Genomic DNA, 9,449 nt, shown 5'->3' with positions numbered 1-9,449 from the left:
AAGGGGCCGAAAGATGTTCAGTGGTGAAGAGCACTCACTGCTTGTGAGGCCTGGAATTCAGATCCCAGCACCCATATCAGGCAACTCACAAGTGTCTAAAACTCTAGCTCTAGGGGATCCAACCCTCTTCAGGTATTCAAGGGTACATGCAAGCACCTGACATACATCTAAATAAACAAAATCATTTAAAATAGCTATTAAAATATACAGTAATATTCCAAAGACGAAAGGGTACGGAGCACAGTTACTTCCCTCAGACAGCAAGCCAATGAGGAAGGTGCAAGGCTCAGCCCTGCCTCCTGGACATTGATGAGGGCTGTAAATATATAAGAACAGACAAGCAGAGCTAGGTTTGTGGGTATACATCAAACCATTCTACCTGAAAAATTTTACCAAACAGCCTTTGCAGGTCCCTGAGAAACACCCAGAGCACTGAGGGCAAGGAGAAGGCAGAATCTATGATGTCATTATCTGACCTCTGTGACATAGGCTTTTGATGCCAGAGAGAGAGCTGCTTTCAGGGAATGAGCCCCTCAGCTCTCACTGGGGGCAGCAAAGCCTCAGTCTCTTGGAGCCTTTCACCAGCTGGCCCTACTGTTGCTGCCACTGGCTCTGATAATCCTTCTCAGCCAAGGCCAGCCTGAGGGAGAAGGATTGAGGGTTGAGGTGCTGAGGGTGACAAGAGGCCAGGGGAACCAGCATGCCAGGAAACCAGGTTGCTTACAAAATCTGTGTGTCAAGATTAGGGCAAAATCCTGTGCCACGGAAGAGCTCTGTGTACCAGAAGAAGGACTGAGGGCACCGCTCAGACTGGAATACTGGGTCAGAGTCAGTTTAGGGGTCAAAGTGTGGGGGCAGGACGCGGGTAGATAGACTGTTTCGTGACTCTGCTTTCTCTTCCAGGTCCCCTATTTGGTGACGTGTCTTTTGAAACGGTGGAAGGCACGCGCGTTGGTAAAGCACTGCACAGTCCTCTCCAGTCCTGTCCCCATCTGGGCCCTCGCTGCTCTTTGCTGCCCGTTTCCCCTCAGCCCCTCCCTCTTTCCAGCCGCAATCTCCACTTTTCTAGCCTTCTCTACAGCACCTTGCCAGATTTTCTGACCTCAAAGGTGACAAACTGCTAGTCTTTGTTGTTTTGAGACAGACTCATGGAGCCCAGGCTAGCCTCGAGCTCCTCATATCCCCATAGCGATCACAGGCTTGTGCCAGCATGCCACCCTCAAGTGGTGTTGGGGATCATGCCAAGGACTTCATGCATGCTAGGCAAACAATGTACCAGCTGAACTACATCCAAAGACCTCACTTTGAGGGTCTTGAGTTCACACTGGAATTGAGCACCTGACGCAGAATCCAGAAGTGGACCAATCATCCCGACATTTTGACCTCTGTCTTTTTCTCCACAGGTCCTACAGACTGTGTCTTCCTCCTGATTCCACCCAGAGAGTTGCCGTTGTCCCTCAGCTCCCCAGGGACAGCTCTCATTCTCTGTCTCCATACATCCCCAGCGAATGGCTGAGGAAACGTGAGGAGCCAAGCTTAGATGCAGGCTCCGGACTGAGCACGCCACAGCCAGGTAGAAGAGGCTGTGTGTCCCCTTGGCCTGCTGCTGATGCCTGCAGCAGAACTATGCTGCTGCAGCCACACTGTGCACAGAAGGCAGTCTTGGCCACCAGCCACAGCTGGCTTCAGAGATCCCCACACTGACTGTTAGGTGTTTCTAACCACTGGTCTTGTCACCCCATCCCCTTCCCTCCTGATTCAAGGCAATGTTGCCTCAAAACAAGAACCAGGTGCTGCTACAGAACGCAGTACCCCCAGAGAGTCCCCCTCAGGTCCTCTCACAGTTCGTGGACTCCCCTCCACCCAACTTAGCATCTCTTTCTCCCCATCAGACCCTCCCTTCTTCCCACTTGCCATTGCCCACCACCACGCAGGCATATTTTTTCTCTCTTCTGACACAGACCCACACTCCTGGGCCTCACATCTACTCTTCGGACTCAAATTCTGACTTTGCCCCTCTTCTCTACTCCTCTCGCCCAAGATCCTCTCCCTACCCCCATTCTACGTCTCCCTCCAAGTATCAGGTCTGCCCCTCTCCCCCTCTTACCCGCTCTTCCTCTCCTCACTCCTACCAGTCCTCTTCCTGCCTCCAGGACTTTCAAAGCTCCACGATCACTTCCCCCAGCCCCACGTCACCTTCTCCAGAGATTCTGAGTAACGAGCAAGCATGGCAGGGACCTCCATCCAGAAGCATCAGGTCCTTTGGGGTAGCAGGGGGATGTGTGCCAAGCAAGGTGGACCCTGCAGAATTCAAGGACGTAGAGGCCCTCGCCCAAGCCCTGGCGGACCATGTGGGGCGCCGCAGAATTGCACAAGACCTGAAGCTAGAATTTCTGCAGCACATGTGGCTAGGCACAACCGGCCAGGCCCCAGTCCTGGAGTACCCCATATGTTTAGTGTGCCTTCAGATCCGCACCCTGTCTTGCCCCAACCCCAAGTACAAGATTATACCCCGGCTGCTTGCCTTCCCTCAACTCCTGCCCTGTGCCCAGCCCCAGGAATCTGGGCGCTCCCGACTGGGCATTGGATTCGGTCTCCGCCTGTCTCGGCACCAGGCCAAGGCTTTGCATCTCCTGCCAAAAAAAAGTACGGAGGGAGTAGAGTCCCAGGAAGAGGCCCTCCAGAGTCAAAAGCCTGCAACCCAGACATCAGTTCAAATCGATGGCACATCCTTCCAAGGCGGGAGCCTCCGGTCTGTAGACCTTCAATCACCAAAACCCAGCCGGTGTTCCAGGTCTCTACTTCAGGAGACAAGACAGGCCACTGCATTCCCAAAGCCCAGGCCTTCTGTCTCAAATAGGTCTGTGCCCCTAAAGTCTATTCTCCGAAAGTCGTCATCTTAATTCCAGAGCAGCGGAGACCCTCTGGAGTACCCCCTCCAAACCCCATCCTCCCGAACAGGCCTCCTCAGACCTTGGGGAGGCACAGAGACACCTTGAAGGGCTGCCTGGCCAGAAGCCAGGTGTGTTCTCCTGCCCTGAATCCTGGGAACTCCCCTAGTTGACGAGACCAGAGGCAACCAAGGCCTCATTTAGCTTTCAGTGTATCCAATAAAGCCTAACTCTGAGAATCTTGTGTTTGCGTCCACTATGCCCACAGGGCAGAATCAATGGCTATGGGATAAGGCCAGTCCCACACAAGGCCGGGGGATGGAAGGATGAAGGACACCAAATGCTACGTACTTGAGTCCACTCTAGTACCTGATGCTTAGAGACCTCTACAAGGCCCTTCTCGTGTTTAATTCAAGTCCGTGGACACACAATTGGAATCAAAGATTAGGCCAATAGGTCTATTTCTCCAGGGACAGCCTGGGTTGACTAGGACACAGTGGCTCATTGTCCTCACAGGGAAGGACATTGCTAGTGACTCATTCATTCTAGGAGAGCACAAGTATCCTGTACAGCACATGCACAGACCGGAAACTAGAAGGCTCCTTCAGAAGGGCTAGAGAGATTCTGTCTCAGCACCCACTGGGCAACTCACAATTGTAACTCTAGTTCCAGGGGATCCAATGCCCTCTTCTGTCTTCAGTGGGAACACACACACACACACACACACACACACACACACACACACACGGGGGGGGGGTGGGAGGGAGGAGGAGAGGGAGAGGAGAGGGAGAGAAGGAGAAGAAGTTTGGGCAGGTTCCAGATCAGCCCGGTGGGCTGCGACTCTTCACGGTACAGATACCCCACAAGCGCCTACGTCAAACCCCACCTTGCTACCTCACAGCCTGGGACAGTTCCACCTTCTTGCCTCTTCGGACCAGGTCCTGTGGCCATGAAGTCATTTCCTGCCTCAGTGTCAGGTGTGAAGTCCTACTGCTTGGTTAGATGGTGGGCACTTGAGGGAGCTCGGGAATGAGTCCTGACTCAGTCTCTAAGGACCATTGTTGGGGGAGAGGGTTTCTGCACAAGCTTCCGGAACAATGAATCCTCTGTTGTATGTTACAGTGAATCGGGTACCTTCCTAGGCCTAGGCACGGTCACTGGCTCTGTCGCCATCTACATAGCTTTCTCTCTCCAGGTAATGATAGCGGTTGGCACAACCCATGGGAGGGTTCCAAGCTCACTCTGCCCTGATTACACAGGAAGGATGTGGCCCAGGCCACAGGGGAAGCCTGTTAGGACTGTGGAACATGTTTCCTGAAGGCAGCCTCCAACTCGGCTTTCCTCCCAGCGCCTGTATTATGTGAAGGAGGCCCATGGCATTGTGGTGACAGATGTGACCTTTCTACCTGAGAAGGGTTGTGGGCCAAAGCTTCTTGGGCCCCATGAAACTGCTCTTTTCTCTGTGGCTGTGGATAGTCGTTGCCAGTTGCACCTGCTGCCCTCACGGCGTGACTCGTCATCGTCGTTGTTGTTGTATGTGTGTGTGTGTGTTTCTGTGGTGGGGAGGCTACCACTTCATCTTTAGCTATAGCAAAAATTGTCCCCGGGAAAATAGACTGTTTTTACCCATCCATCTGCCCCTCCTTGAATGAAAGCGGTTAAGGGTTCTGGTTTCAAGCTCCAAAGTGTCTTTGCCCACTCACCTCTTCCCTCGCCCCACTCACAGGGAGTGTTCCTATATGGCTCCTGCTCGTGCTGTGTGTCGGCCTTATTATTGTAACCATCCTGCTGCTCCAGAGTGCCTTCCCAGGTTTTCTTTAACCTCCTGACCGATGGGAATCAGCCTTGGACAGTGCCACCTTCCAGAGCAGAATCATGGAGCCCAACGGCTGAAGCTGCTTCTGATGCGACTGATGGGTACCGCTGGTCCCTCAGCCAAAACTTGCCGGTGGCCTCCCCATCACTCTGGGTCTTGGGAGCCCTGCTTTCACCTGTGGACCCATTTAGGACAGTGTGGTCTGAAGCTCAGGCCACACTGCCTGCCTTGTTCCCTCTGCCTCCCACGGCTCCAGAGTTGAGCTCTTCTTTTACTAGAAATATGTGAAGATGCCCAAGAGCCTGGAGGCATGGCCATCCTTCTTAAAGAAACTGTGCCTCCCCTTCCGGCCTTCACACAAGGTCCTCAGCTCTGTTGAGACAGAGTCTGCACTGGCACTTGCTGTTAAGGCAGGAAGAGGCCCAAGGAAGACGCAGGTAGCGGTGATCTGTGGCTCCTGTGGGTAGCACCAAGCCAGTCAGGCCAGATACACAGTGAGTTCCTGAATGGTCTACTGCAGCCTGAGGAAAGGGAAAGGGAACCTTGGCTTGCTAGGCAGAAAGAGTTGATATTTAATAAAGAGAGAAAGATTGGACCGAGACCCCAGCAGTCCTCTTGTCAGCTCTTTCCATCTCCAGGAGTGAGTGTTCCCAGGTCAGGCAGCTCTACCGAGTGCTGGAAGATGGCTCGGGCATACTGATGTAGCACTCGGTTCATGTAACAGTGTTGCCAGGGCAGCAGCCCTTCCAGGAAGCTGATGTGGCCACCCCGAGCTGTGATGAGCAGAGCCACATAGGGAGACTTCTGGGCAGCCTGCAGAGGGAAGGCTGGGAGGGAGTCAGGGAGATCAGAAAGCTGCCCTCGAATGAGAACCCAGGCTATCCCTCAGTACAACCCACATCCGTGGCTCAGCCATGGGGTCAGGGCCTTGTCGCAGCCACTCACCGTGGACGGGGAGAAGGGATCATCTGCTGCATTGAGGCAGAGGACAGGGGTGTGGATGGCGTCTACCTTGGTTCTTGGGCTTGAGGCTTGGTAATAAGCCGCACAGTCTTTATACCCAAAAGCCACAGATGTGTATCGCTCGTCCAGCTGGCGGATTGTGCGGGCCTGTGTGGTAGAAGCACGCTAGGCCGTAGGTATTAGAAAGTAGGAGACCAACACTGGGGAGGACCTTGGGAGCAGCGGCGCTTTATGTGCTTCACAACTGTTTCTAGATCTTCAGTGTTGCTGGCACAGTAAGCCCTGTGAGGGCAAATGGGTCATTGGCTAGGGAGGGAGGCCTTTGCCAGAAGGCAGCCAAATGGAAGGGCTCAGGAAGTCGAGAGGAAGGGTAGGGTAGGTAAGTAGGTAGAGCCCTAGGGCCAGTGGTCTCTAAAGGAAACAGGTACAGGGCCACCGCAGAGGAGGAGGGCACTCACCAGCAGCTCTTCCCCTCAGCATCCACGGTTATTAAATACAGTGGCCCTGGAGCAACACAGGTGTGTGAGCCAACCCTCCCAAGAAGACCCTCCCCTTGGGTAGTCTTCAGAAAGGCCCCTGTCAAAGAGTACCATGTCAGGGTCCGGTCAGTTTTCCCTTGCCAAGCTCTGTACCTCATCCTTACCTATAAGCCACCCTGTGAGCACAAAGACCTTGTGCCATCTACACCTGGCCAGATGCTAAAGATGCCCAGAGTGTCTCGGGAAGCTGACCTTTAACCTAGTTTCTACATGACCTCAGGGCCACCTCTTCAGGGAGGCACAACAGTAAAGAAGCATGAAGCCCTGCTAAGAGAACACTGTGAGTTTGAAGAAGAGAATGTTTAAAATAAGGAGAGATTTGTTTGAACTATTAAATACGAGCCTTTTCTAATCAAATAGTGTGAAAACTTGTGTTGAGAACAAAGAATTAGAATCTTTTTATCTTCCCCTCCTTGAAAGACTTTTATGCAAATATCCATTTTCACCACCCAGGAAAACCTTTGTTTACACACAGTCTCTGCTGCACTGCAGAAACGTGATGGTCGCTCTCCCCTGCCTCCATTTCTGCACGGATGACTCTAAAACTAGCCAGTGGAATAAAACTGTGAACTCAGACCTCAGCCCTGGGAAAAAGACAGAGTAACCACTTCCTGTCCCCCTATATTCTCTCTTCTAACACTTGGCCCCGATCCCCATCCTAGTGTGAACTCATGTTCATTTGTGCCACAAACACTGCCTTCTCTGCTGACTACATACTATCTAAAAACAGCCAGTAAAGACTACTCCAGAAAAGCTCCCCTTCTCTCCAGGCAGAGGACAAGTGCATCTTAAATGGGGGTGTGGGAGGTAGCGGGGTGGAGGTGGGGTGTGTGTGTGAGGGGGTGTTTTTCTTCCTAGTAAAACTGCTTCCTAGCAAGCTCAAACAAAGAGAGTCAGGCTCTTTCTTTCTCTGACTCCTCCAGCTCTGACACACAGCTTATGGCTGTTGCCCACCTCTCCCCTCTGAATGCTTCAATGCCATGTCTTTCCCTGATGCTGCAGCTGCCATTGCCCTCCATATGAGATGGACCTGCTTCCAGAGAAGCCCACCAGCCCTCTACCCTGGTTCCTGCAGCCAGACTTCTAGCTCAAAGGAAGTGCCAACTTCTCAGCTCCTGATCACTAGTAAGTCCATCTACCCAGCTGCCATTGTGAGCGCCCTGAGGACCAGCCTTGTTACTGCCTGGGTTAGATTTGTTGTTGTTTTCTAAGACAAAGTTTTTCTATGTAGCCCTGGATGTCTCTGAATTTGTTATATAGACCAGGCTGGCCTTGAATTCACTGAGATCTGCCTGTTTCTTTCTCCTGAGTGTTGGAATTAAAGATATGCACCTGGTCCATGTTCTCTGAAGACTTCCAAAGCATGCAAGATGCCTTCAGGCATTATCTCTTTCTCTTTCTGACCCCACCCTGGCCCCTCCCTCTGTGCTCCTCTAATGCTGCTGTCAGCAAAACAGCAAGTGTCAGGTGCTCTTCTGGGGCTCTTCTTTGAAAATGACCTGAGGAAATCCCAGCCTCACCTTCCATATGCAGTAAAATGCTTCCCCAAGGTGCATAGTCAGCTCAGAGATCAAAGGTTCATACTACCATTTGCACCTCAATGGTTAAATGTGATATTTACATTAATGTGTTATCATGCTTATGTGCTCGTATTACATGTAAATAAATTGTCTATGTCATAAGACCTCTGACCACTGTTACACTACAGAATGTTTTATGCCTGACTTTAAGATGCATGATTGTGTATGGATACACACACACACACACACACACACACACACACACGAGTTTTGTTTTTTGAGGCAGCCAAGGCTGTCCCGAACTCGCTCTATAGCCCAGGCTGGCCTCAAAGTCCTTCTGCCTCTGCTTCCTGAGTGCTAGAATTCAAGGCTTGTGCCATCAAGCCTGGCGGGTATATATATTTTTAAGGTGATTTGATTTTATGTCTTGTAATTACATGTATATTTGTGTGTCTATGCATGGGTAAGTGCCTGTGAGTGCAAGTGCCTGCCAAAGACAGAGGCATTTGGTTTCCCTGGAGTTGAAGCTCCAGGAAGTTGTACCTGATGTGGGTCCTAGGAATTGAACTTGGATCCTCCTGAAGAGCAGTCTATACCATCACCCCAGCTTCATGGTTGAATTTTTAAACGTGTTTACTAAACATTCCCACCCCAACAAACACTGCTCAATCATGCCCATCCAAGGATTTCCCCCTCAGCTGACATGCTCTACTCATGCGCTGTTTTCTGGATGTCTCTTGCCATGTAGTAAGATTGATATACATTTCCTATGTCAACCTAAGGAGGTAATGACGATCAGACCGCCATGACTGATTACAATACCCTCGTGGTTGATTCTTCGGTACTTAGAAACGGCAATTATTTCACAGAATGTATCTATTGGGTTCTAAAAGAAACTCACTTTCACCAGCCTGCATGTGCCCCTACTCAGGTGGGAGAAAGGAGGGTCCCTCTCTGAGGGACCTCTCCAAGCCTGCCTTCTCTCTGGCTGGAATAAAATGCTTCTCCACTTTGAGACTCCTTTGTTCTAGATGGACTTGTTGTTGTTGTTTTGTTTGTTTGTTTTGTTTTTTGATGCTTGTATTCAAATGCTATATCCTGTATCCCAAGATCTGGCTGCTCCAAAATTGAGCAGATCCTCACATAGAGCAGCTTTTGTTGTATAAACCTTGTCCCCCAAGTTATCCAGTTATCTATGATTGGTTAATAAAGATACCTACAGCCTGTTGCTGGGCAGAGGAGAGGTAGGCGGGGCTGTGGTTCCTGGGCTTGGGGTCTGAGGCTAGAACCACAAGAGAGGAAGAGGAAGTCATCATGGGATGGGTGGATCTTGAGCACATAGCCACGAGGGCCAGCCAGCTAAAGCAGGAGCGGCCCAGGTGGAACAAGGCAAGAGATATCTGGGGTGACTGACAGGGAAGTAGACACACTAGCATAGAGGGTTCATATCTGCCCAGCGCTGGTGCTTTAAGGCTTATTATAAATATAAAGGTTTTGTGTCTCCTATTTGGGAACTAAGTGATCTAAGGTGGGGTAGAAACTTCCAAATAATATTTACCACCACAGGACTTAACAACAAGCCCAGCCCACGCCACTGGAGTCCTCTTTCTTCTCTTGTCCATTAGAGAAACTCATCCTTTACTATTCTGAGCTATACAGGGAAGAAAATACTTCTTGTGCAGATATTATACACATAACTTGTCATGTGCTGTTTAAGCTC

The 9,449-nt window shown here is 51.0% G+C and overlaps 1 protein-coding gene and 1 long non-coding RNA gene across 3 annotated transcripts; both read left to right on the top strand.

Moving 5' to 3' along the window:
- Positions 1-495: 495 nt before the first annotated feature.
- Positions 496-3,128, top strand: LOC117716762 (proline-rich protein 30-like). Of its 2 annotated transcripts, XM_034513794.1 has the most exons (3): positions 496-822; positions 904-954; positions 1,404-3,128. In XM_034513794.1, the coding sequence occupies exon 3, from the start codon at positions 1,767-1,769 to the stop codon at positions 2,901-2,903; it is 1,137 nt and encodes a 378-aa protein (XP_034369685.1). In that variant the 5' UTR covers positions 496-822; positions 904-954; positions 1,404-1,766; the 3' UTR covers positions 2,904-3,128. The 2 variants fall into 2 exon arrangements, with proteins under 2 accessions (XP_034369685.1, XP_076798597.1); XM_076942482.1 differs by having other exon boundaries at positions 904-3,128.
- Positions 3,129-3,756: 628 nt separating this feature from the next.
- On the top strand, positions 3,757-4,930 carry LOC117717121 (uncharacterized). Its single transcript, XR_004607865.2, has 4 exons — positions 3,757-3,868; positions 4,014-4,086; positions 4,240-4,399; positions 4,618-4,930. It is a non-coding gene; the product is annotated as an uncharacterized LOC117717121 (long non-coding RNA).
- The last annotated feature ends 4,519 nt before the right edge of the window (positions 4,931-9,449 follow it).

The sequence above is a fragment of the Arvicanthis niloticus genome, chromosome 11 (assembly GCF_011762505.2).
Source record: "Arvicanthis niloticus isolate mArvNil1 chromosome 11, mArvNil1.pat.X, whole genome shotgun sequence".
Classification (NCBI taxonomy): Eukaryota; Metazoa; Chordata; class Mammalia; order Rodentia; family Muridae; genus Arvicanthis; species Arvicanthis niloticus.
The sequence above is the reverse complement of the archived record's forward strand: the minus strand, read 5'-3'. Positions and strand labels throughout refer to the sequence as shown.